At 47.1% G+C, this 27,812-nt stretch overlaps 1 protein-coding gene across 1 annotated transcript; it reads left to right on the top strand.

The window, feature by feature from the left end:
- Positions 1-351: 351 nt before the first annotated feature.
- On the top strand, positions 352-27,812 carry lamb1a (laminin, beta 1a). The gene is made up of 33 exons (XM_085358887.1): positions 352-388; positions 1,030-1,229; positions 2,746-2,884; positions 3,872-3,945; positions 4,762-4,950; positions 5,041-5,104; positions 5,192-5,394; positions 5,988-6,108; positions 6,200-6,388; positions 7,245-7,421; positions 7,594-7,706; positions 8,344-8,423; positions 8,516-8,651; positions 8,840-8,998; positions 9,197-9,324; positions 9,544-9,664; positions 9,812-10,013; positions 10,569-10,712; positions 10,818-11,049; positions 11,130-11,293; positions 16,016-16,240; positions 16,328-16,542; positions 16,708-16,804; positions 17,679-18,048; positions 21,723-21,907; positions 22,031-22,272; positions 22,388-22,597; positions 22,675-22,819; positions 24,008-24,215; positions 26,849-26,990; positions 27,085-27,261; positions 27,337-27,496; positions 27,574-27,812. Exons 1-33 carry the CDS (start codon positions 358-360, stop codon positions 27,711-27,713), a joined length of 5,382 nt encoding a protein of 1,793 aa, XP_085215013.1. The 5' UTR covers positions 352-357; the 3' UTR covers positions 27,714-27,812.

Below are 27,812 nucleotides of genomic sequence, written 5' to 3'. Positions count from 1 at the left end.
GGACCTGAGAGGGAGGAGGGGGAGAGTGGGGGGGATTTACCGAGTTTAAGATGAAAAAAACTTTTTATATGTTTCAAACAGCTGCAGAGACACCAATCAATCAGTCAAATAATGGCAATTAACGATGAGGAGGGCTAACAGCTGTTTACTCTGTGTGTGTGTTGGAATCACTTTATTCTGCTCCAACAGTTTGAACTCTTTAGTTCTTGGTGTTTTTCTTGCTGCGAGCACAACCACGTTACTCGGGCCGGATGTTTTAATTTGAAAGTCAGCCGGTCTGTTCGGAGGAGGAGTTTGAGGGGAGCTAAGGAGGTCCGAGGAGGTCCGGGGGGTCTTCAGACTGTGAGGATTTGCAGCATGTTTCAGCTTCAGCTCGCGCTGCTGCTCGGTAAGTTAAATAAAGTTGAACTTTTCCAATTTCAAACTTTCCTTAAACACGTCAGGGTTTGATTTCAAACATCCAGAGTTGTATCTTCGTGTTTCTTTGTTGAAAATTACAAAATGCTGCTGCTTCCTCTCAGCCGCTCGTTTCATTCATGATGAAATAATCTAACATGAAAATAAGTGTTAGACACTTCGGGAAACTTTCAGAATAAAATGGGCTCGGAGGGCTTTTGTAATGAGTTCTAGTGGAATAATCTTTAGGAATTTGTCCACATGTTTGATGTGTAAAAGAATTCAGAAGCTGATGATCATGAAACTCAAAGCAAACGCACACATTTTGTCAATGTGTGATAAATAAAGTTTAGTTGAAATCTGTGCAGTTTGTTTGTAACATGTGACTTTAAACATGTTTGGTCCTCTCAGAGATCAGCTTAGTGATGATCAGTAATCTGCAGATAGTCACTCGTGAAGGTTTGACTCACTGATTTTTCTCTCCTCATGATGTCCTCCAGAATACAAGCCCAGGAGAAGCAGCTCTGAGTTTAGTTTCCAATCAGCTGCGCTTTGTCTCTTTAATCAATAAATGTGGGCGGGGCTTCGTTAATCCTGCGCTCAGATTTTTACCATTAAAGCTTTTTCTCTCAGGTCTGCAGGTGTTTACCTGTGCTCAGGAGGGTGGGGCGGCGGACGACATCAGCCAACCCGAGCTCAGTGATGTGTGCACTGAAGGCAGCTGTTACCCAGCAACAGGAGACCTTCTGATTGGCCGAGCCCATCAGTTGTCATCCACCTCCACCTGTGGAATGAACCGACCCGAACCATTCTGTATCGTCAGCCACCTGCAGGTAAATTTAATGGTTAACAAGATCATGACTGAAGGTCTCAGAGAGAAAAGTCCAGAGAGACCCAAGAAGAACACAACTGGGCACCAAACGTCTTATAAAAGGAGGTAAAGGCAACACAGGGGGCAGCTGTGGTTAAAGGGGCACATCGCCCAGCAGACTCCGCCCCCAGGCTCGGCCTCTCCGTGCGCCTCCATGCTGCATGCCGGAGTGTACCAGTCTATTTAGCTCAACAATCAGGAACTCATCACTGCTTAGTCTTTAGCTTCTTTCAGAAATACTGAAAGTACTGTAACTTAAAAACTGAGACAAGTCGTTGGTGACCTCTGACCTCTAATAAGATCCTATATGAAGGATTCAGGATGAATTTTCCATCGAAGTCCAAAGAATGGGACATTTATGCTATGAGTGCTCAGGTAGTCTTCATACATGGATGAAGTGTAAGCGATCACTTCAGATGTCTTTATCGGATTAAACGTTAGGTGGTCTAATTAGGTCTGAGTATCGCTAAGAGTTCAGTGCAGCGCTTTTATCAGGGGCGTTTCAGTACCGGAGACGCAAGCGACGTTACCGGAGAATCCAGTATCATCAGACAAACTCAGCCATCCGGTTTAAACGACCTTCAGCTCAGTCCCACTCCGTGTGTGTGTTACAGTCTGAAGTGTTTCCTGTGCAAAATGAGCTCCCTATAAGGAAACCATGAGCGCTGGCTGCAGACAGATGTTTGTCCAGATGTTCCTGTGGAGAAAACACAGCAAACTCAAAGGTCACGCTGTTTTCATCCAATCAAAAGTCAATAAACCACACAGGCTGATTGTAAACATCAGGTTTTAATGTTTGAGGCAAATGTGTGTGGACATGTGTCATCCGTAGCTAATAACAGCGTGTTCGCTCCGAGTCGCCTACATTCTTCCGTCATGTGACTTTGATTATACATCCTCTAATTCCTTCCTTTCATTCAGTCCTTCGTCCCAGATCCTCGCTCTGTGGTTGCTGCTTGAACATCAAAACTATAAAATGTATTGGTTGTTTTTATAATTCTGTCCAGAGGCAGCAGAGAAACAGGGACGCTTCAGTTCTCAGTCGGACTTGATGTGTCTGTTAGTGCTCCTCTATGTAAGAGCGGCGTGCAGCTTTTTGTCTTGAGTGGCTAGTAACACTGTTTCACTGTAAAAGCCCTCATCTGCCCCCCTTTGTAACCTCTGCACTGCATCGCTCGGGTTTGGTTTCCCCCCTGAGAGAAGCTGAAACACGTTGGGCTGTCCGGGAATCAAGCAACTTTCTGACATCTCTTAATGACTGAGACGTTCCCGGAAGGAAGTTTTCCAAAGTTTTGTCACTAACTCTAAAAACAAAACCAGTGAGAAGCTTGCATTATTTCAGGTGAAGTCAGACTTTTCTTATGTGGGAAGTTTGTGGTCAGAAAGTTTCCTCTTATCTGCAGTAACTTACGGCACTGAGGAATCCGAGGAATTCACCTCCTGTTAACCTTTTCCTCCCCCTCTGTCTCATAAACCAGGAGGAGAAGAAGTGCTTTGTGTGCGACTCGTCAGAGCCCTACAACGAGCTGGCCAATCGCACCGACAGCCATCGCATCGAGAACGTCGTCACTACGTTTGCCCCAAACAGACTGAAGACCTGGTGGCAGACTGAGAATGGTGAGGAAGAACATTCAGAGAGGCCAAAAGTCAGACGTGTCGTTACAGGTTTAAAGACTGAGAGCTGCAGACAGGTTTTCACTGTCAGAAGAAAAGATGTTTGTGGCTAGGCTGTGTTTTATCACCCTCTATCCTCCACTCCTCCATGATTACAGGTTCTCAGGTTGTGGGGCGGGTCCCTGCTGGAGGCCATGTAGTTATTCCCAGGGGTGGGGGATGTTCAGCTTTAAAAAGCCCCGCAGTGAGGAGGCAAACAGCCGACCTGCCATTTGTCCAGGTTCATCAAACAGATAGTTTAGTTTTACTGCAGAACAAACCTCTTACAGGTTCATACAACACATTGTGCTCTTCACCACAAACCCAGTGTGGTAAAGTAACGCTAGCCAGGCAGCTTCATGTCTTTGTTAATTTTCCATTACTCGCTGTATCTGTAAGTCTGCGTTGATTGGCTGATGGTAGGTACTGTGAGCTTGTATTGTTGCCTCGGCCGAGCTCTGCTGCCCAGATGAACTCGCTGTTCCCGTGATGAATCAGAATCAGAATACTTTATTGATCCCTGGGGGAAATTATTTTTTGTTACAGTGCTCCATTTTAAACCAACAAGAGCGAGTGCGTCTGCGCCGCGGTGTTTTGTGCAGAACCAGGTACTCGCTGCAGTGTTTGAGCTGTGGACTCCTTTATGGTGTCATCCTCTGACAGTGGGCATGTTAACACAGATGATCTGCTGTTACCTTTGGTCGTCACTCTTTGGAGTCCTGTTGTCCAATATAAAGCACCTTGAGGCGACTGTTGTTGTGATTTGGCGCTATATAAATACAACTGAATTGAACTGTTGGTTCTTGGACACAGATTTAGTTCTTTTCTCAGGTCCGATCATGTTAATGTGCAGCGACTGCAGCGTGTTGTTGATTTCTGGGCTCTTTAACCGATGTGGCGCACAGAGTCTGATCTACAGAGTGTTGGTAACTGATGATCTGTTGTCTGTAGGTGTGGAGAACGTCACCATCCAGCTCAACCTAGAGGCTGAGTTTCACTTCACGCATCTCATCATGACCTTCAAGGTGAGTTCTACACATGCAGCAGGGGATTCTGGGTAGTTGACAGGTGATTCTGGTCTCTATTAATCTGAAGAACCAGGTGCACACAGTGATTGAGGAGTTGTTGTGTATTGAAAGGACATAGCAAGTACTCCATAATGGGAAGGGTTACGACCAGGGCTGGACTGGTCGGGCATTACACAATGCAACTGTCTTCTCCCATACCTTTGCTGTGTGCTCACGTAGCTTGTAGAAAAAGTTTAGTGTGGAAGAAAGTGGAGCTGAAAGTCTGAGAAAACAATAAAATAATGAATTAAAGTGAAATTACTAACATGTTAGCTGCTGCACCGTGAACAGCAGTACCAGTAACAGCCAGTAACCAGACCTCACAATCACAGGAGGCTACAGCTGCACCAGCTGAGGAGAAGTGAGGAAGAGGAGGTGAACATGGTAAGAAAACAGATGGAGGGAATCGGGAAGACAGAGATTCAAGGATTCAGGCTGCTTTGACCATGAGTCACTACAAACAGCTTAAGTGTAGACTTTAATTATTGTCACATGCTGCAGTGCAACTAAGGACAACAACACCTGCACCAACCTGATTATGTATCAATAATCTGAAATCAAACAGAATGAAATGTTTGCATATGACGCCTCTGGTAGAGGACTGAGCTTGAAGGATAAATCCTGCCCACAGCGCCAGAGGGGAAATCTAATTGGGCTTTTGTCAGTGATCATGGTGCATAAACCAGATTTGTGCAGTCCAGCCCGGGTCTTCACCACGCCATCATCCTCACCACACGATCCTCAGTTTGCCCACTTTTGTTTTTATTTCCTCAGACCTTTCGACCTGCTGCCATGGTGATTGAGCGGTCAGCTGACTTCGGGAAGACGTGGCAGGTTTACCGTTACTTTGCTTATGACTGCGAGTCGTCCTTCCCGTCCGTTTACCGGGGTCCAATGAGAAAGGTTGACGATGTCATCTGTGACTCGCGTTACTCTGACATTGAGCCATCCACTGAAGGAGAGGTACATCTGCTGCTCCTGCTTCTGTGAATAATACTAACATCAGTATTATTCACACTGCTGCGGGTAATGCTGTTTGTTTTGTTTCCTCAGGTGATTTTCAGAGTTTTGGATCCAGCATTCAGGATCGATGACCCCTACAGTCCCCGAATCCAGAGTACGTCTCCTTCTCTGCGTCACGGAGACTGAATAAGCGTAGGGGTGTTAACCAGTTATTGATGAATTTTACTGGTTCTTTGTTTAGACATGCTGAAAATCACCAACTTGAGGGTGAAGTTCACCAAACTCCACACACTTGGAGACAACCTTCTGGACTCTCGTATGGAGATCAAAGAGAAGTACTACTACGCCATCTATGACATGGTGGTCCGAGGAAACTGCTTCTGCTACGGACACGCCTCTGAGTGCGCCCCCGTCGAGGGAGCTGGGCAGATAACAGAGGGCATGGTGAGGACAATTACGGACTGTATTTATATGGCCACGTTGCTATGACGACAGCCATGCGCATTAGGAGGTACCCGATTGTAACAGGAAGCCCAGTTGGTCTGAGTGGGTGCTAATGGGAAAGTGGCTCCAGGGAGCGTCACGCAGATACCTGCCAATTAGTGTCTGTAACATCCAATCAAATCAGGGACTCTAATTAGCTGAGGTGAGGCCTAGCAGACACCTAGCAGCTACGTCCACCTGTGAGTCAAAGAGGCCACGCCCCTAGTAATCAACACTTTAAGCTTAAAGCAGTTTAAACATGTGAGCAAACAGCATATCAAGTTGTAAACATGTTGACTTCTGCTGTGAAATTCAACATGGCAGTCTGTGGGGACCGAAGTGTAGGCTTTGTGCTTTGGCGTCGTTGTTCTTTCATAAGCAGCTGAGCCGGTGGTGAAAGTAAACCATCACCAGCGTAGAAAAATATAAAATCACACAGACACTGGAAGAAACGGTGCAACAGGCAACTGACTACATGTACAAAAAACCCCAAACCCAGCTTATGACCAGTAATGTAAGCGAACGCTGATTGATTATTTGTGACTGTGTTTCAGGTTCATGGTCACTGCTTATGTAACCACAACACTAAAGGTCTGAACTGTGAACAGTGCCAGGACTTCTACCACGACCTCCCCTGGAGACCCGCAGAGGGACGCAACACCAACGCCTGCAAGAGTGAGTCTGCACCGGTCCATACTGGGCAGGGCCCATAATCACTACTGGGAGTAGTTTAACTGTCCCCCTTCTTCTTCTGTGGTGTCCTCAGAGTGTAACTGTAACCAGCACTCGGACTCGTGTCACTTTGACGGGGCAGTCTTTGCGGCTTCGGGAAACGTGAGCGGAGGAGTTTGTGACGACTGTGAGCACAACACAGCTGGAAACAACTGTGAGCAGTGCAAACCGTTTTACTACCAGCATCCAGAGAGTGACATCAGAGACACCAACATCTGCCAGCGTGAGTTCATGGCCACTTTGACTCTTTTTTTTAGTGTCAGAGTTTGTAAACCGTTATTTTACTGGTGCCAGGCTAAAAGTTAAAAGCATCTACCCAAAACTTCCATCGAGGTTGTTTTTTATGGCTCTTTTGATCATCTTCTTTGTTCTTTGAGGACTTTTTGTCCTCAATCTTTGCTTTCACATCAACAAAGAATTGTTGGCTGTTTTCTGAGGAAGTTCACGTTTCATGATGACACAGGCAGACGCGGATAGGAGGTTGTTTTGTCAACAGGAAGTAGATTAAAGGCTGGATCTCAGACTAAACATGGAGGTGGGTTTTTGATGTGACACATGAAGGTTTGTGGTTTCCCTCAGGCTCAGACCTGCCCTCCTCACAGAGGATCAGTTCAACTTAGCTCGCACATCCCTCTCTGAGGGCTGAATAAGCAGCACCTTCTGTTATTACTGCCACTGCATTTCTTTAAAGTAGCAAAGGATTGTGGGTGATGTGACTTCAACGTTGTAGAGAGTTAAAATGTGCTCCAGAGATCAAAGATGGAGGCGGGAGTTTAATTTCCAGGATAGAAACGAATCTTATTTTGGGTCAAAGTCAGAAACGTTCACGGTTTTTATGATGATGTCATTCCACGGCACTTATATGTCCATCATTTAACTTATTGAATTATAAAATGCTTCAACATATCAGAGAGGTGCCTGCGTCTGGGCTGGTGGTGGCGCTGTAGAGAAGCTCACAGTGTGTGAATCATGTCCTCACCTGTCTGTGGATCCGTGTCAGTCTCACACCTAAACACGCCCTGTTGGCAAAATTGCTCCTGTGGTTCTGGTTAAGCTGGCTAAACGTCCTGTTTCTGCAGCCTGTGACTGCGACCCCGTGGGCTCTCTGAACGGAGGACTCTGTGACGGCACGACGGACTTCCGAGCCGGGCTGATCGCCGGTCAGTGCCGCTGTAAAGCCAACGTGGAGGGAGAACGCTGCGAGCGCTGCAAGCCGGCGCATTTCGGGCTGAGCGATGAGCCTGAAGGCTGCAAAGGTACAAAACGTAACGAAACACCTGCAGGACCAGCTGATACCAGATTACTCCCACACAGACACCTCACGCTGTAAAGCACCTCGAGGGGGCGTGGCTGGGACTTAACATTGTTGTTATGAATGAAGCTGCGTTGCCTTGGTGATGTACTTTTGTGTGTTACTGTGTTGGACAGCGTGTACCTGCAGTCCTCTGGGAACTCTACCTGGAGGAAACCCCTGTGACAGAGAAACAGGAAGTTGTTTCTGCAAACGTCTGGTGACCGGGCGAGACTGTGACCAGTGTGTGGTGAGAAACCCATTCAGACCATTCATTCTGGTTAGACTGGAGTCAGACCAGCAGCAGAAGGAACATTCGTGTCGTCTCACACCTCACTCTCAGCTCCCGTCTCTGTAAGGCTGCGCTGTTTTCTGATTGGCTGGTTTTCACGAGTTGAATCTGTTGCAGGGGCAAACGGGATCTCTTCTAAAGAAAGATCCCGTTCACACTGCAGTGAGTGCGACAGGATGAAGAAGGACCAGTTCATATTAAACAAAGCTCCCAGTATGTCATACAGAGCTGCTCCAGTCCAGTTAGAGGATAACCAGTTCACACCAGCAACAAAAGTCTTTAAAGGCGGCTGGCTTTGGGAGGGACGTTTAATGCTGCAGAGCCTTTGTTGTGGAGCCACATTCATGCTCTCCATGAAGTCATCGGGTTAATGTTTGCTTTTGGCTCTCTGCTGTTAGTCAGCCTGAGCTTTGAGCTCTCAGACATTTACCCCGACGTAAACAGAAGACACATGTCAGGACGTGAGGCGCGCGCGCGCGCACACACACACACACACACACTCTGTAAGATCAGTCTTGTTTAATGAGATTTATGCAAAACACACTATACATCACATTAGTGCAGAGAGATGACTGTAAACAGTGTGTGTGTCCAGCCTGAACACTGGGGTCTCAGTAACGACATGGACGGCTGCAGACCATGTGACTGCGACCTCGGAGGCGCCATCAACAATCAGTGAGTTAGGTATTATGTCACATTTGCTCCGTCGGGAGTTGAACCAACAATTTTATTTTGTTGTGATGTTTGTATTTCCTGTCTGCGTGCAGGTGTGATCACGTGACCGGTCAGTGCATCTGCAGAGATCACATGTTCAGCCGCCGCTGCGATCAGGTGGAGTCTGGATTCTACTTCATTGCTCTGGATCACTACACCTACGAGGCTGAGGATGCAAAGTTTGGACCTGTGAGTGTCCTTTCAGTGTCTGACCTTACTCTGGGTTACAGGGCGGCTGTTACAGGTGGACCTGCAGTCTGTGAGGATTAGTTTCTCCTCCTGCTGGCTCGCACATTTCATCTCCATGTCAGTTCAGCAGGATTATGTGAGGTGTTGAGGGTATTCATCAGCTTTGTGTCTGCATCTCATCTCTTTAGGGAGTGACGGTGGTCCAGAGGCCACACCCTCAGGACCGTAGTCCCACTTGGACAGGCATCGGGCTAGCCAACGTACCAGAGGGGGCCTTCTTGGAGTTCACTGTAGACAACGTCCCTCACTCAATGGAATATGACATCCTGATCCGCTACGAACCGCAGGTGTGAGTCTGCCATTGAACGTGTGCGTCGTCATGTCCCGAATCAGTGGGAGAATTTTGGCACTTATCTCGTTGTTGTAGCCTTTGTTGACCCGTGTACCTGCCTCATCTGTTAGCCTGAAAAAGAAGATAAACGTGCACGCGCCTGCTTATTTATGTGCATAGAGGTAACATCTCTGTGTGTCTGTCGGCTCTGCAGCTGCCGGACGTGTGGGAGGAGGTTCTGATGACGGTGATGAGACCCGGACCGATCCAGCCGGACAGCCGCTGCATCAACACGGTGCCCGACGACGACAACCAGATGATCTCGCTTCACCCAAGTTCACGGTCAGGAGAGAAGTTTCTAAATCATGACAAGTTTTCGACAAGAACCCGGTCGAAGTGTGAAATATAAGAGCACCGACTAGTTCCTGCAAGCCTTATCCCTTCTTCACCCAGCTGATCTCAGCCCATCATCCTGTCACGCTGACCCTCTGCGTGGCCTTTGTCTATCTGCTTATCTCGCCTTGCTGGGGTTTCAGTATCTAACCCGATCTCTCCCTACAGGTACGTGGTTCTTCCCAGACCGGTTTGTTTTGAATCAGGTCTGAACTACACCATCCGCCTCAGCCTGCCACTGTACGCTACCTTTGGGGATGTCCAGGTTCCATATACGCTGATCGACTCGGTGAGCGTGCTTAGATCTTCTACTTCAGGAAGTAGAGCGTGAAGTCAGTCAGTTTCTTCAGTGCAGACCAAAACCACATTCAGCCAGCCTGGTTACAGAAAGTGAAACATGCTCATTCCTGACCTGGTTATTTGGGATTTTTCTCAGATCGTGCTGATGCCTCACTGTAAGAACTTGGAGATATTCACAGGCTCAGAGGGCGGGGACTCGGGCGGGAATGTCGCCTGGGAGACTTTCCAGCGTTATCGGTGCTTGGAGAACAGCCAGAGTGTCGTCAAGACGCCGATAACTGACATCTGCAGAAACTTCATCTTCAGCATCTCCGCCATGTTGCACCAGGGAGCTAAAGGTAGCACAGCTTAGCACTGTGATTTCACTTTAATAACCTCGCTTCCTGGCTGGAGTTTAAAAGAAAAGGGCTGCTTGTGAGACACTCAGGGCTTAGAGCTCAGGGCAGTGTCTGTATTTATGGTGACTTTGGAGGGGTTGGGGTTTCCTCACGGAAACAAACCTCCCGGAAGAATCAGAGAGAGTCAGAAAGAGAAGGGGAAAATATTTCTGCTGTCCAACTCTGGACAGGAAGGACTCCAGGAAGGAGGAACCAGAATCAGATTCAGAGAACCTTCCAAACATTGAAGTTTAAAATCTGAAACAAAAACCTCTTCCTCATTCCAACGCCAACCTTTGATCCCTCACATCTTTATCCCCTTCCCCTCCTCCCCCGCTTCACGTTAATCTCTGTCACTCATCCTCTCACCATCGCCTTAGGCTTCACTTCCTCGACAGGACCCGGCAGGTTCCTCCTCCTCCTCCGCATTCCTTGCGGTCATAAATCTATTGTCACTGAGGCTTTAGCGTCTTCTCGTTATTCTGACGTGTCTCCTTGTCTGATGCCATTTCCCAGAATGCCAGTGTGACCCTCAGGGCTCGCTCAGCACCGTGTGCGACCCCCACGGCGGGCAGTGTGAGTGCCGCCCCAACGTGGTCGGCAGGAACTGTGACAGGTGTTCTCCGTCCACGTTTCAGTTTGGACCCAACGGCTGCCGAGGTCAAAACCACCTCCGCCTATAATCGATCAAAAATCTGTTTACAGTCAGCGCTGAAGCTTTACTGACGCTGACCTCTGTGTGACCTCGTCGTGCGTGTCTTTCAGCGTGTGGGTGCGACCCTCAGGGTTCTCTCAGTGTGTTCTGCGATCAGTTGACCGGACAGTGTTCCTGCGTTCCGGGTGCGTACGGTCGGCAGTGCGACCGCTGTCTGCCGGGTCACTGGGGTTTCCCCGCCTGCCGCCCCTGCTTCTGTAACGGTCACGCCGATGTCTGCGACCCCGACAGTGGCCACTGCATCGATTGCAGGGACCACACGACGGGACGCGCCTGCGACAGGTAACTTACCCACCGTCCGTCAGCCAATCGCCATTGGGTTTATTTAGCAGGATGATGCCATCGGTGCTCTTGTCTTTCAGATGTCTGGATGGTTACTATGGTGACCCAGCACTGGGGTCAGGTGACCACTGTCGTCCCTGCATGTGTCCCGACGGCCCCGGCAGCCCGCGGCAGTTTGCAGGAAGTTGTTACCGCAGCGATGACTCTCAGCAGGTCACCTGTGTCTGCAACACAGGATACAAAGGTGAAAACTTTATTTACACAGACGCTGACACAGAGGTAAGACCTCATCACAGATATTTAGATGCAGATGCTTTGTTGGTCGCAGCGTCAGTCCAGCTGCCATGTTGGTCTGGTTGAGGCGGGGATTCTGGTGCGCATCTGTTAAAATCATTGAAAAGCACGCCAACACAACAGCTGTTTCAGTCTACTGACGACAGCATCGGCAGTATTTCTGATACTTTATCATCAGTGTAAAATTCAATTCAATTCAATTTTATTTATATAGCGCCAAATCACAACAAAAGTCGCCTCAAGGCGCTTCATAGATACAGAGAAAAACCCAACAATCATATGACCCCCTATGAGCAGCACTTTGGCGACAGTGGGAAGGAAAAACTCCCTTTTAACAGGAAGAAACCTCCGGCAGAACCAGGCTCAGGGAGGGGCGGGGCATCTGCTGTGATTGGTTGGGGTGAGAGAAGGAAGACAGGATAAAGACATGCTGTGGAAGAGAGACAGAGGTTAATAACAGATATGATTCAATGCAGAGAGGTCTGTTAACACATAGTGAGTGAGAAAGGTGACTGGAAAGGAAAAACTCAATGCATCATGGGAATCCCCCGGCAGCCTACGTCTATTGCAGCATAACTAAGGGAGGATTCAGGGTCACCTGGTCCAGCCCTAACTATATGCTTTAGCAAAAAGGAAAGTTTGAAGCCTAATCTTGAAAGTAGAGATAGTGTCTGTCTCCTGAATCCAAACTGGAAGCTGGTTCCACAGAAGAGGGGCCTGAAAACTGAAGGCTCTGCCTCCCATTCTACTTTTAAATACTCTAGGAACAACAAGTAGGCCTGCAGAGCGAGAGCGAAGTGCTCTAATAGGGTGATATGGTACTGTGGGGTCATACATACTAAGTATGATTTAGTCTGATGCTTGCAGTGTTAGTGCAAACAAAATGGAAGGAAACAATAATCAAAGCAATCTGGATTCTTCCAGCAGTGTCACTAACACAGATGTAGTGATGGACAGGTGTGACACAGATGTTTCTGATGCCCCTCGTGGTTCTGGTCAAGGTCATTAAGATAAGATGGGGCCTGATTATTTAAGACCTTGTATGTGAGGAGCAGGATTTTGAATTCTGGATTTAACAGGAAGCCAAAACAGGAGAAATATGCTCTCTCTTTCTAGTCCCTGTCAGGACTCTTGCTGCAGCATTTTGGATCAGCTGAAGGCTTTTCAGTGAGTTTTTTGGACATCCTGATAATAATGAATTACAGTCGTCCAGCCTGGAAGTAATAAATGCATGAACTAGTTTTTCAGCCTCACTCTGAGACAGGATATTTCTAATTTTAGAGATGTTGCACAAATGGAAGAACACAGTCTTACATATTTGTTTAATATGTGCGTTGAAGGACATGTCCTGGTCAAAAATGACTCCAAGGTTCCTCACAGCGTTACTGGAGGCCAAGGTAATGCCATCCAGAGTAAGAATCTGGTTAGATACCATACTTCTAAGCTTTTCAGGGCCGAGTACAATAACCTCAGTTTGATCTGAATTAAGAAGCAGAAAGTTAGCGGCCATCCAGGTCTTTGTCTTTAAGACATTCCTGCAGTTTAACTCATTGGTGTGTGTTATCTGGCTTCATGGACAGATAGAGCTGGGTGTCATCAGCATAGCAGTGTAAATGTATGCTATGTCTTCTGATGATGCTGCCTAAGGGAAGCATGTATAATGTAAACAGAATTGGTCCTAGCACTGAACCCTGTGGAACTCTATAATTAACCTCAGTGTGTGAAGAGGACTCTCCATTTACATGCACAAACTGGAGTCTATTAGATAGATATGATACAAACCACTGCAGTGCAGTACCTGTAATACCTACAGCATGTTCTAATCGCTCTAATAGGATATTATGGTCGACAGTATCGAACGCTGCACTGAGGTCTAGCAGGACAAGCACAGAGATGAGTCCACTGTCAGAGGCCATAAGAAGATCATTTGTAACCTTCACTAAAGCTGTTTCTGTGCTGTGATGAGCTCTGAAACCTGACTGAAACTCTTCAAATAAACCATTCCTCTGCAGATGATCTGTTAGCTGTTTGACAACTACTCTTTCAAGGATGTTTGATATGAAAGGAAGGTTGGAGATTGGCCTATAATTAGCTAAGACTGCTGGGTCTAGAAATGCTTTTTGAGTAAAGGTTTAACTACAGCCAGCTTGAAGGCCTGTGGTACATAGCCGATTATTAGAGATAGGTTGATCATATTTAAGATCGAAGAATTAATTAATGGCAGGACTTCTTTGAGCAGTTTTGTAGGAATGCTACAGTATCCAGAGTCGTACGTAGTGAGGAGGTGAAATTATTAACAAGATAATCGACTTCTGTTGGGGTAGCGTTCAGATAGCTGCTCTGCTCTGTGTTGGTACAGGGCATTGGAGATGATAACAGTGGGTGGATTATATTCTTAAACTTAGTTACAGCACTTTCAGAAAGACATCTACTTTGATAAAGTCTACTCTCCACCGCTGTGTAATCAATTATTGTAAATGTAAATGTTATCAGGAAATGATCAGACAGGAGAGGGTTTTCAGGAAACACTGTTAAATGTTCAGGTTCGATGCCATATGTTAAAACAAGATCTAGAGTGTGATTAAAGTGGTGGGTGGGCTGGGGTGGACAATGTTAAGCATCAGGCTTTCAAATGAATTAAAAGTCTGTCTTGGTCTTTCATTAATTAATAGGCTTGTGTGAAAAATTGCTGCCACACCTCCCCCTCGGCCTGTGCTTCAAGATTTCTGGTAGTTAGAATGACTCGGGGGTGTTGATTCATTTAAACTAACATAATCATCCTGCTGCAACCAGGTTTCTGTAAGGCAGAGTAAATCGATTTGTTGATCAATTATTAAGTCATGTACTAACAGAGACTTGGAGGAGAGAGACCTAATATTTAATAATCCACATTTCACTGTTTTACTCTTTGGTTCAGATGTGGATACTGTATTGTTCTTTCTTTGTGATTGTTTATGTTTAAGTTGTTTGTTGCTGGTTTTTAGTTTGTTTTTTGTCTGTTTGGGAGCTGACACAGTCTCTATGGAGATGGGTTTTTGGGGGGGTAGCAGGAGGAGAGAAGCTGCAGAGAGGCGTGTAAGACTGCAACTCTGCTTCCTGGTCCCAACTCTGGATAGTCATATTATGGGGGGTTTAATAAATTTGTCCATATTTCTAGAAATGAGAGCTGCTCCATCCAAAGTGGGATGGATGCCGTCTCTCCTAACAAGACCAGGTTTCCTCCAGAAGGTTTGCCAATTATCTATGAAGCCCACATCGTTTCTGGGACACCACTCAGACAGCCAGCAATTTAAGGAGAACATGCGGCTAAACATGTCACTCCTGGTCTGATTGGGGAGGGGACCAGAGAAAACTACAGAGTCCGACATTGTTTTGGCAAAGTTGCACACCGATTCAATATTGATTTTAGTGACCTCTGATTGGCGTAACCGGGTGTCATTACTGCCGACGTGAATTATGATCTTACTGAATTTACGTTTACCCTTAGCCAGCAGTTTTAAATTTCCTTCAATGTCGCCTGCTCTGGCCCCTGGAAGACAACTGACTATGGTTGCTGGTGTCTCTAGCTTCACATGTCTGAGAACAGAATCACCAATTACCAGAGTTTGACCCCCGGCGGGTGTGTCGCCGAGTGGGGAAAAACGGTTAGACACATGAACGGCTTGGTGGTGTACCCGGGGCTTCTGTTTAGGACTATGTTCCTCCTCACAGTCACCCAGCCACCCTCTTTCCCCAGCTGCTTGGGGTCTGCCGGGGAACAGCTAGCGGGGCCTACACTATCTTCGGCTGCACCAGCTACAGGGGCCTGGCTAGCTACGGGTGAATGAAGGGTGCGAAGCCGAGTCTCCAATTCAGTAATCCTGGCCTCCAGAGCTGCAAATATGCTACATTTGTTACAGATATCATTACTGCTAAAGGAGGCCGAGGAGTAACTATTTTAAATGGTAAATGGTCTGTATTTGTATAGCGCTTTACATATCCAGTCATCCACCCATTCACACACTGGTGATGGCAGCTACATTGTAGCCACAGCCACCCTGGGGCGCACTGACAGAGGCGAGGCTGCCGGACACTGGCGCCACCGGGCCCTCTGACCACCACCAGTAGGCAACGGGTGAAGTGTCTTGCCCAAGGACACAACGACCGAGACTGTCCAAGCCGGGGCTCGAACCGGCAACCTTCTGATTACAAGACGAGCTGCCAACTCTTGAACCACGATCGCCCCCATTAATACCACATATATGTTATTGAAAGCACAGTACATATTTTAGCACAAACATGTCTTAACAGCCGGGGTTCCCTTAAATAAGCATGAATCTCTGGCTGCTGATTGGCTGTTAAGTTTAAAACTGTATTTAAACAAAGTCAAACCTGAGGATGAAGCTCGATGTGAGGCATGTTGTTGGTTCAGGTTATGTGATGATGTCACACCTGAGGAACGATCACCTGTTGGTCATAAATGGTGTCTAGCTCTCACCTGGGGTGGCTGTAGCTGAGGAGCAGGTCACCTGGTCTCACTCAGAGTGTGGTGGTTCGATCGCTTGCTGCTCCAGCCTGCCTCCCAAATATCCGTGGGCTAACCCCATGTTGCTCTGCGATGCGTCCAGTATGAATTGGCGTGTGATTGTTATGCTCCCTGTCTTTATAAGAACCATTTACTTGTCCTCTGCAGGTACTCGCTGTGACGAGTGCTCGCCTGCTTACTATGGAAACCCCGAGGAGGCGGGTGGGCAGTGTCAGCCGTGTCAGTGCAACAACAACATTGATATGCTGGACCCCGAATCGTGCGATGCCCGGACCGGTGAGTGTCTGCGCTGCCTGTACCACAGCGAGGGTGCCGCCTGCGAGAGCTGCACGCTGGGTTACTATGGCAATGCCCTACTCCAGGACTGCAGGAGTAAGTATGCTGGGGTTACCATGGTAACCACATTCACAGAATCAGGCGAACGATCGTCGCTGAACCTTGACGGTTGTGTACCCGCAGAGTGCGTTTGTAACCGGCTTGGCAGCGTTCCCTCCAGCTGCCCGTCCTCTGACTGTCACTGTGACCGCAGCAGTGGTCAGTGTCACTGTCTACCCAATGTGGTCGGCCAGCATTGCGACCGCTGCGCACCTGACACCTGGAATATGGCGACGGGCACCGGTTGTCAGACCTGCGACTGCGACCCCAAACACTCATACGGGACATCCTGCAATGAGGTGAGCAGCCCCTGGCGATTAACGGACCGAAAGTCCTCGAGGTGAAAACAAATGTTGTATTTCATTAAAGGTTTGTTGTGTGAGCTTTATAACCGCAGATCTGATGGAATTGTACTTCTGTGCTCCGTCAGACCACACGTCTGACTGTAGTTTATTTGTTCACAGATCAGCGGTCAGTGTTCCTGTCACACCGGCTTCGGAGGAAGAATGTGCAGCGAGTGTAAAGAACTGTTCTGGGGAGACCCTGAGATCAAATGTCACGGTAGGCTTGCCATGCCATGTGCTCGTGAGACGGCGTGATAGATGTGATGGTGTAATAAAAAATAAAGCGGACTCTTTTGAGTTGTCAGTGAAGCTCTGAGACCTGGAACAGAGTCCCGATCTGTCAGGCCCCAGGTCAGAATCCGGTTCAGAGTTTCGGTGCAGAGTCTGGGACTTGTTTCTGACTGAGATCAAACTGCAGACGCTTTTATTGTGGGATCCTTTCAGCTCCCAGCATCCTCGGCTGCTGCAGCTCAAATTAAACCCAGATGTTTTGAGGCCCAGCTTCCACAGAGATGGGACCGGTCTGTCCGTCTCAGCCTCCAGAAGTCCACAAAGACGCTTTGTTCAGTAAAGGTGAAGGTCAGGAGGAGGAGGTCTTACAGAAACAAGGAGAAGAGAGGAAGAAAAGCAGAACTGAGACAGCAGCCTGGAGGAACACAATCAGTCCCTTTGTTTGTTTTTTTTATCAGTTCACATGAGAGAGTAGCGCCCTCTGCTGGAGATGAATTAAACAGCAGTGTAGACATTATGTTTCCTTCAGGTTCTTGAACTCGTCTCCTGTCAGAGCCGTCGGGCAGAGCTCCACATCAGTCATCCAGACTAACCCTAAACCCTGTGACTCTCTGGCCTTTGAGGGCGTGCCTGGTCAGAGTGAATCAAATTTAAAAAAACAAACATTAGCCTGAATTTGTTGTTCCTGCAGCAGAATAAAGCTTCAGATGTTTGATTGGAGCCAAATGCTAAACACATGTTCTTAATGTGCAAACAGGAAGTCACTGAAACTGTGTTGGAGTCAAGCGTGTTTTTGTACTTGAGTGCGTCTCCTGTAGTTGGCCCGGCAGACTCATTGGTTATTGTTCTCGTCTCCTCAGCCTGTGACTGTGACCCTCGTGGGATCTCCGAGCAGCAGTGCAACAAAGTCAGCGGTCACTGCATGTGCGTGGAGGGTGTGTCCGGGCCGCGCTGCGACACTTGCGCTCGCGGATTCTCAGGAACTTTCCCCAACTGCAGCCGCTGTCACCAGTGCTTCGCCGAGTGGGACAACATCGTTGGCCAGCTGACCAATCAGACACACCGCCTGGTCAACAAGGTAAACGCCCTCAAAGCTAGCGGCGTCAACGGGCCGTACAGGAAGTCCATTGAAAGCATGGAGAGGAGCGTTGCCGACATCCAGACCATCCTAGATGGGAATCCGGCATCACAACCGCTAACGGAGATCCAGGAGCTGCTGCAGGAGGCCAGGTGGGATTGCATTTATTCTGATTAATCTGTTTCTCTCAGACTCAGTCACCAAAAAGGTCAGGAACACCTTCTCTAAGTGCAGTCTGACAAATTTACACCAGAAAAACAGATACGCTGTTCGAGTGTCTGTCGACCACTCTGATGATCTCTGACCGTGCTGATGAGACCTGAACATCAGCAGAGGTGATACAAGTACAGACAATCTGTACTTAAGTAGAAGTACAAATACTACTGTTAAAAAATACTGCAGTAAAAGGTGAAGTACTGTTTACCCTCCTTACTGTTGTCTGTTTTCATGATTTCAGACATCGCAGCTGGAATTCAATCAGTTTTCTTCTCTGACGTGAGCTAATAATCAGCTATGTACCACAGGCCTTCAAGCTGGCTGTAGTTAAACCTTTACTCAAAAAGCATCTCTAGACCCAGCAGTCTTAGCTAATTATAGGCCAATCTCCAACCTTCATATCAAACATTCTTGAAAGAGTAGTTGTCAAACAGCTAACAGATCATCTGCAGAGGTTTATTTGAAGAGTTTCAGTCAGGTTTCAGAGCTCATCACAGAAACAGCTTTAGTGAAGGTTACAAATGATCTTGTCTCACTTATATTTCCTCTGTATAACTGAGACATGGTTAAGGGCAGGTGAGTCCAGCGCTTTCACAGATCTCTTACCGGAGGACAGCTGCTTTTTAAACTCTCCTCGAATATCAGGCAGAGGACGACTAGCGGTTGATTTTAAGAAGCAGTATAAATGTAAACCACGGTCCTCATCAACATCACCTAGTAGCTTTGAACTGAGTGTGTTTGAGCTGGGTCGCTCTCACACAGTGCTCTGTGTCGTGGTTTACAGACCCCCAAATACAATCAAGACTTCTTAAACGACTTTTCTGATCTGTTGGCTGAAATTATGCCAAAATATGATCGTGTCTTTATTGGTGGGGACTTATTCACGTGTGCTGCCCCGACAAGCCAATGGCAAAGGACTTTTTAAATCTTATTGACTCTTGATCTTGTGCAACCTGTGTCTGTGCCTACACAAAAATATGGGCACACGTTGGGTCTTGTTTTAACTCAGGATTTACCTGTCTCTAACCTCTAGAGGTTTGTGACATTGTATGGTCGCATCATAAGCCTGTCTTGTTTGAGGTTTCCCTTCCTTGTACCAAAGTTAATCCTCCTCCTGTTGTTGCTCGGTGCTGTCCTATTTTGAACCCTTCCTCTGGTTTTACTCAGTCTGCCAAACCGTTTTAGATTCGGTGGCCCCCTTTAAGCTTAGGCAAGTTAAAGCCAAATCTGAACCCTGGCTGAATGAAGTGTAGGAGAGCTGAACGTAAATGGGAGGAGGATAAACTTCAGGTGTCGTACCAAATATTACATAATTACTGGAATTCGTATCAGAAACATTTTGCTGCTATTATTCAGGCAAACTGCCGTAAGCCTCGTGCTTTATTTAAGACTATTGACAGGGTCCTTCATGCTCCACAGACGGTTGGTGTCGAGTCCTCTCAGGAAATTTGTGAAAACTTCCTGCACTTCTTTATTGATAAAGTGCTATCTGCGCAGACTTCCCGGTCCGTTCTCGACCCTTCTGTCCTTAGCTCTGCTGTCTTTGACAGGTTTGAGCCCGTTTCTCACCTGAAGCCCTAAATTACTTCTCAGTAGACCCTTTGCTCAGGTGTCTTGATGAAATAAGGGCCTGCATGGCTTTGAACTTTGTACATTTTAATGAGCAGAAAACAGAAGTGATGAGGCCACTACTATAGATCTTGGTTCGCTGGCACAGTCTGTTAAACCAGTCATCACTAATCTGGGAGTTAAAATGGAGGCAGATCTTAAACTTGAAAGCCAGCTCAGAGCTGTTGTAAGATATAACTTTTTTCATTTGAGGCAATTAGCTAAAGTAAGGCCCATCTTATCGAAACGGCTTTGTGAGACAGTAGTCCACGCCTTTGTTACATCTAGGCTGGATTATTGTAACACACTTTATTGTGGGGTTAGCGATGCATCCATTAGGCGTCTGCAGGTTGTGCAAAATGCTGCAGCACGTCTTTTGACTGGGACAAAAACGTCTGTGCACATTACCCCCATTTTAATTTCACTCCACTGGCTACCTGTACATTTTAGGACTGTTTTTAAATCCCCCCACCTGTTGGGTAACAGGCATCTCTGAAAACATTAGAGCACGTTTGGAAATATGTGATGTCTTGATGAACCGAGCAGGTATTTGAAGTTCACACAGAAACATTCTCACACGAAAATATCTTAAGTTTATTTTGTGACCCAGAAAGAGTAATATTTCAAACTCCGCCCCTCTGTGTTCCTCCGCCACTGCCTGGTTTGAGTTTTGGACAAAATGCATTCTGGGATATTGCATTTCGTCATTTCGAGCTGATTGGAGACCAGAACAGCCAATCAGATTTTTTTGCACAAATATAACGGTGTAGAGAAAGAGTTGAGCAGAAATGTTGAGAGCGTGAGCAACACATTGCGAACAAGTGCAAACGCAAAAACTGAGCGAGAGGGGCTGCTGTGTGTGTGTGTGGATAACAGCAAACACTGAAATACAGTTTTTGCACGCAGCAATGAATTTTGTTCACTCAAATTTAGCTTTTCTTCGCTCAAAATAAATTTCTCTTCAAAATGCAACACTTGCACCTGCAAACTTTTTTTACGTGCGCTCAGAATAGCGGCACAAAAATAACGCCATATGCATGAAGTGTGATTTTTATCGTGGTGAAAGCAAAACTAAGACGATGTTTACGTGAAGCGTAGTTTGGATCTTCTTTTGCTGCTGGTTCGGTCAATATTGTTTGGAGAGAGATCAAACCTGCAGCTTCTGAATCGAGCGCAAAAAGGGCGTGAACACAAAGCGCGGACCCGCCAAAACATCAGAATCGGCCAGCTGTCGGCTTTCAGCCTGACCGTGTCCGTGCCGTCGGGTGAGAAAGCCGACAGCTCGCTGATTCTGATGCGTCGACGGGTCCGAGCTTTGTGTCTGTTCTCATTTACTGTTTTAGCTGTTTGGTGGTTGTTGAAATTTTGTGAGGTTTAATTCGAGATTCTGGCGTTTCGAGCAAAATAAATTAATATTTAAAAATTGATTCAGGATTTTAATGAATCGATATCACGTTATCCAAGCCAGAATCGATTTTAATCGAATAATCCACCCCTAGTGGAAGCCTATCCTTTTCCAGATTAAAAGTGAAATAATCTAGAATATTGTGTCAATTAAATTAGGTTAATATTTCAAAATATAACAAAACCTTTTTTACAAGCCAGTAAAAATATAGATGGGCCATTAGGTCATAAGAACTCTTAATTTGGGCGAATCCTCACCACCTCTCATTTAAACTACATATGTGCTCTCAATCTCATCTCCTTAAAGCTTGGGTTCTCTAAGTGTGGCCTGCGGGTCGTTAGTGGCCCGTTCAAACATTGTTTTTGGCCTGTGGACTTTGAGAACTCCTGCCAGCAGAGGGTGAGAGTCTGCTGAGCTGGTAAAGGCGTGTGGCGATCTCCGGTTAGCACTTCATCAGAGTGTTTTGGTGTTTTATGAGGAATCATTAATCTTGGTGGTCCAAAGATCCAAAGGCCGTTTGCTGAGAACACTTTTGTTGCAAGAACTCTGAGCACTAAAGCAGCTCATGCTAACCTCGGACCCGTGTTTGTCCCTCAGTGACCTGATGGGAGCCCTGAGCCACACATTGAACCTTACTGAACAGACTCTGGTCCAGGTGGAGGACTTGGACTCTGCTGCAGGAACTAAACTGGACACTGTGATGTCAGAGGCACAGAAACTGGAGGGGACAGTCCAGGAGCTCCTGGACCAGGTCGAGTTCATCAAGAACTCCGACATCAGAGGTAAAGGGTTAAAGGTCACAGGGAAACTAGGTGGGCCAAGGAGTACTAAAATAGGTAGTACAGGGATTTCAGAATTTAAATAAAGTTGCCTTCAGCTGATTTTGACTTTCTGTGTGTTGCTAGGTGCCACAGACAGCATCACTAAGTACTTCCTGCAGTCCCAGGAGGCCGAGGCCCGAGCTAACGCCTCCACCATCGACAGCGGCAGCCCGGTTGAAGCCTCTGCTGCTCTACGGCAGCTCACAGAAGACAAACTGAACCAGACCCGAGAGAAGTTCATGAAGAGACAGTCTGAGCATGCTCAAAAACTGGATGACCTGGCAGGAGAACTGCAGAGTCTGGACCTAGCAGAGCTCAGCAGCAAGGTGGGAGAGCGGCACAGGTCAGGTTGTCAGAGTTCGGTGTATTACAAACACAAACGTTTGTTAGTTTCAGTATAAACGCATGAACACTGAGTGTTGTCTGTCCTGGTTCTGCCAGACCTGTGGCAGTCCATCTTTGGGTCAAGACGCATGCGGGTCTTCTTCCTGCGGTGGTCTGGGCTGCGTGAATCCCGAGGGCAGGGCCAGGTGTGGAGGAGAAGGCTGTAGTGGTGCGGTAGCAACGGCCAACAGTGTCCTGAGGAAGGCTCGGGACTCTGAACAGGAAATTGTCCATGCCATGGAGGAAGTGGAGAAGCTGTCTAAGATGGTGGGTGTGAGCCCTGCTGCTCCGTGTTCACTCCAGGTGAACTGTGCTGGGTTTTCTCACCTGAGTTTTGTCCTCAGGTGTCAGAAGCAAAGCTACAGGCGGACAAGGCCAGGCTGAGTGCTCAGAACGTCCTGATGAAGACCAACAGGACCAAACAGAAAGTTGACCAGAGCAACGAAGAGCTGCGCAGCCTCATCAGACACATCAGAGACTTCCTCACCCGTATGTGTCACTTCCTGTTTGGTTCAAATGCCTCCGTAGTTACAGTTACATCAGTTTTCCCTGAGACAATCAGGAGAGATCATTGGAAGGAAGTGAAACTGATTCATTGACATAAAGACTTCAGTTAAGGTATTTAGCGATTAGGTTCTGATGACCCATTGAAGCAGAGTTGCATGCAAGCTGTGACAGGGACCCCGTAGAGTCTAGACATCGGTGGTGGAGATGAAGATGGAGGCTTGGATGGAGCCTGAGCAACATGGGAGAGGGTTAGGGGGGTGGGTTGCACAAAGGTGCACTGAGACTGAAAGTAGAGTCCAGGCTGATTAGACTGCAGATGATTGGACTAGAGCGGTAACGTTGTATCACTGTGAGAAAGTGATGTAATCGTAGATGAACCACCAAACAGCTGGACAGCAAACAGATGTGTGACTACAGATCTTCCTTATTGAACTTAACTATAAGCTTCTTTTTATGAACGCCATGTCTGATGGTGACCATTATGCTCCCCGCCCTCTTCTCCTGAATGGAACGCGTTTTTATTTCAGGAAAAACTAAATCAGTCTTAAACTGCTTTCATTTCAAAAGCAAAGATCACATTTCATGTGGAACAAACAGCCCTCTTACATAATATTAGCAGGCTTCTTACAGCCTGCTCAACCGTCACATGACATTACGGGAAAAAAATCAATCCAGGTTATAGCCGACACCTGGATCCAAAGCTGCTTCTAGTGCATGATACAACCAAAACTCCCTAGCTGATGGAAAAGCAAATCAATGTTGAGTTTTGTTCTTGTATTTCTGCAGGTCTCATAGATCCTGTTTAACAAACATGAACTCAGAAGCTCTCTGTCTGTCTGTGCAGCAGCATTAAAGGATCCTAGATCGTGTAGTGTACATGAAATCATCAGAAACTAAGCCATCTACTCTTGTGTGTCTGGGACACTCTCAGAGGCCGACGCGCTCACAGACTCGTTCCTTCGTGTCATCTGCTGCGTACGGCACATTAAAGAAACCGCTAACGAGCTGAAATTATTTCTGAAAACTGGTTTCTGATAACTTGACAAGCTTTCAGACACGGTTGGATAGACTGAGAATAATTTCGGGTATTTATTTTCATTGATCGGAGATTAAAAGTTCTTTTTAAAGAGGCTGGCTGCAGATAAACTGACTGCATTTGTGGCACTTCAGAGGACGCTGCAGATCTTGAGAGCATTGAACTTGTGGCAAACGAGGTTCTGGACATGCAGATGCCAACCACGCCGGCTCAGCTGCAGAACCTGACCGACGAGATCCGGCAGAAAGTGGGAGAACTGGGACATGTGGAAAACATCCTGCAGGAAAGTGCCGACGACATCCAGAGGGCCGACAAGCTGCTGGACGAGGCTCGCCGAGCCAGGTGAGATTTACCTGTCCATCAGTAATGTTTGCCTGGTTTGCTTTAGCTTCAGGGGATGATATCTTACAAGTTCTCCAGACGGAAATCTGTCTTTCTTTCAGAAGGGATGAATGCTGTTGCAGCTCAACAGGATGCTTTTGGTAGCCAGTAATAAGCTTCTGTCTGATATCTGAATTCATTCGTTCATAGTTTGTCTTCCTGGCACGGACCCAGCCTTTAAGTATACTCCACAAACTGATCCTGTTCTTGAATATCTTACCCATTTTGCTCTCTTCTGTGACAACTTGGATCTTCTTCCAGACCTCTGCAAATCAGTTGCATATCGGAAAAACTCGTGCTTGCGTACACTTGTTTCAAATTATTGTCTTGAAATATGCTGTTATTTTCTGTTTGTTTTTGGTAGTGTTTGCATGTAGCCCATTCGTGTCTGTGATGAGTGAATGGATGAACCTTCTGCCCACAGCTGTACGCGTTTCTCTGCTCACACACAGCTACATTTGCTTTCCTTCCTTTAACCAGCGGCTTCTGAGATGAAGAATCTCTTCTGTGTCAATGCCCTGAGTGGACACGTGTAAGAGTGGCCGAGCTGGGTTCAAGCCAGGAGACCCTGTGAGGCAGCGGTGCTAACCACTGAGCTACTTCACTGTGGCCAGTTTGGATTCAGGAGACAGACACTATCTCAAGATTAGGCTTCAAACTTTCCTTTTTGCTAAAGCATATAGTTAGGGCTGGACCAGGTGACCCTGAATCCTCCCTTAGTTATGCTGCAATAGACGTAGGCTGCTGGGGATTCCCATGATGCATTGAGTTTTTCCTTTCCAGTCACCTTTCTCACTCACTATGTGTTAACAGACCTCTCTGCATTGAATCATATCTGTTATTAATCTCTGTCTCTCTTCCACAGCATGTCTTTATCCTGTCTTCCTTCTCTCACCCCAACCAATCACAGCAGATGGCCGCCCCTCCCTGAGCCTGGTTCTGCCGGAGGTTTCTTCCTGTTAAAAGGGAGTTTTTCCTTCCCACTGTTGCCAAAGTGCTGCTCATAGGGGGTCATATGATTGTTGGGTTTTTCTCTGTATCTATGAAGCGCCTTGAGGCGACTTATGTTGTGATTTGGCGCTATATAAATAAAATTGAATTGAATTGGCTGCATTTAGCTACGTGCAGTGAATTAAAGCGACCCTGCCTACCTTCCTGTCCTGTCGGCCATGATCAGAGAGCTCCGGCTGCCTTTTTGTCAGAGTTTCTCAAAGTTTTAACAGCTGGTACAATGAATTAATGATTAATAAATATTGATAGCAGCACAGTTTGTCTTATCAATACTGCTGTACTTACTAACAGGTCAAATTTATTGATTAAAAGACCTGAACGTAGGGATGGGAATGGAGGAGAACTGGTTCCCAGTAGTCCAATTCCTTGTTCCTATCGATCATGCTTATCGGGTCTTGCAACCTCGCTACAATCAGCTGATTTCAGTTTGTGTGTCAGAGGAAAATAGTGGTGCCGTCTCCAGTGGAGACATGACTTTTATTTTTATTGCATTAAAGGATGAGAGCACGATGGTACAGTGGAGACTGCTCCAGGACAGAAACGGCTCCATTATGATGCTAACAGACTTCGGCTCTTTGCACAGACAGCATGCTAACTCTAAGCTAGCCAAGAACCCAGAATGATGCTAAAGCTGAGTGTGTGCAGACCTCAGCACCCAGAGCCTGGACTTCAACAGGGAACAAACTGTTGAGCAGTCAGGCTGCAGCCTCTGTCTGTTCATGCTTCTACAGTAGAATCACCATGACGACCGCTGTGTTCATACCTGAACACTAAGAGAAAGATGATGTGTGTCCTCATGAGGACAGGCTTTGTGTCTGTGTGGGGCTGAAGCCTCAGGTTTATAGTGTTAAATGATGAGTTTCAGTTTATTTTACGGAGAAACTTGAAAATAATGTAACAAATTTCTTTCTCCTGGGTGTAACTAAGTAACTACTGCATTACTTTAAAGAAAAGTGTTCTGTGTAATATGTGCAATAATTACTTTGTTGAGTAACAGCGCTGATCACAACAAACACCTCCAACATGCACAAACATGTGACCCGCAGCAGGGGCGATCGTGGCTCAAGAGTTGGCAGTTCGTCTTCTAATTGGAAGGTTGCCGGTTCGAGCCCCGGCTTGGACAGTCTCGGTCGTTGTGTCCTTGGGCAAGACACTTCACCCGTTGCCTACTGGTGGTGGTCAGAGGGCCCGGTGGCACCAGTGTCTGGCAGCCTCGCCTCTGTCAGTGCGCCCCAGGGTGGCTGTGGCTACAATGTAGCTGCCATCACCGATGTGTGAATGTGTGTGTGAATGGGTGGATGAATGTTGTGTAAAGCGCTTTGGTGTCCTTAGGGACTAGTAAAGCACTATACAAATGCAGGCAGTGTATGTGACCACAGATCACAGTGAATGTCCATGAGTGTAATGTCTTTGAGATGGTGGAGCCAATGAAAATCAATAGGAATCTTATCTATTCGATTCCTAATCGAATAGATAAGTGATTTTGATAATGGAACTGGAATCACTAAATTCAGATTCCCTGACCTACCTGAAAGTTTCACCTGTCCACTGAACCTGATCAGCTGTCTTCCTGCATTCCTCAGCGAGGAGGCGCGTGATGTCAGAGACTCTGTGGAGAAAGTGAAGCGAGCACTGGAAGAAGCTCAGAGAGCTCAGACGGCTGCCAGCAGTGCTATCCAGCAGGCCACGGCCAACATCCACAACACCAGCCACCTGTTGTCCTCGGTGAGTCTCACGGTTACTGCCTGTTGACTCTGCACACGGCTATTTCCTATCAGAAACATGCAGGTAACATGTCAAATGCCCGTGTTGTGTTCAGGTGGAGTCGGAGACGGCAGATGCTGAGTTAAAGCTTTCAAATGCCACCCAGAGGCTGCAGAAGCTCGAACAGGATGTGACGCTGCTGAAGGACAAAGCTGTGAACGTTACTCTTAGTGCCAAACTGACCAATCAGGAATCAGTGCGCGTCAGAAGCACGGCAGAGGAGCTGAAGAAGGTGAGCTCACCTGTGTGATCATTAGAGGCTTTCAGGTTGGTCTGTTTCCTTTGTAAAATTAGGTGTTTGTGTTAGGAGCTGGACGGCGAGCTGAAGGAGAAGTATGCCACCGTGGAGCAGCTTATTGGTCAGAAGACGGGAGGCATGGTTGACGCCAAGAAGAGGGCACAGTCACTTCAGCAGGAAGCCAAAGAGCTGCTGCTGCAGGCCAGTGACAAGCTGCAGCTGCTGAAAGGTGACACCACACTGTACAGAAAATGTTTCAAGCTGAGCAGGCGGGACATCCCTTCATGTATGCTCTTCCCATTTCAGATTTGGAGAAGTCTTATGAAGACAACGAGCGCGCTCTGGAGCAGAAGGCAGAGCAGCTGGTGGAGCTGGAGGCAGCAGTGAAGGGGCTGCTGCAGGAGATCAGCCACAAGGTGACCGTCTACAGCACCTGTGTGTTTTAGGATCGAAGGTGACCGAACGTCTCGAAGACAAGAACTGCTCCACTTGTATTTTCTTCTATAGTTTTTACTTCCATGTTTAATCCTCGTGTTAATCTCAAT

Source organism: Diplotaxodon limnothrissa, linkage group LG7 (genome assembly GCF_057381915.1).
Source record: "Diplotaxodon limnothrissa isolate DT_005_m linkage group LG7, D_limnothrissa_male_GT1.1, whole genome shotgun sequence".
NCBI classification, from domain to species: Eukaryota; Metazoa; Chordata; class Actinopteri; order Cichliformes; family Cichlidae; genus Diplotaxodon; species Diplotaxodon limnothrissa.
Note: the sequence above shows the minus strand (reverse complement) of the source record. Positions and strands in the feature narration are given on the sequence as shown.

Excerpts from the sequence above, each read along its gene's own strand:
- lamb1a (XM_085358887.1), top strand. The coding sequence starts at position 358 with ATGTTTCAGCTTCAGCTCGCGCTGCTGCTCG. Across the intron at positions 1,230-2,745 it reads GTATCGTCAGCCACCTGCAG|GAGGAGAAGAAGTGCTTTGT; the intron begins GTAAATTTAATG and ends CTCATAAACCAG. Across the intron at positions 7,422-7,593 it reads TGAGCCTGAAGGCTGCAAAG|CGTGTACCTGCAGTCCTCTG; the intron begins GTACAAAACGTA and ends TGTGTTGGACAG.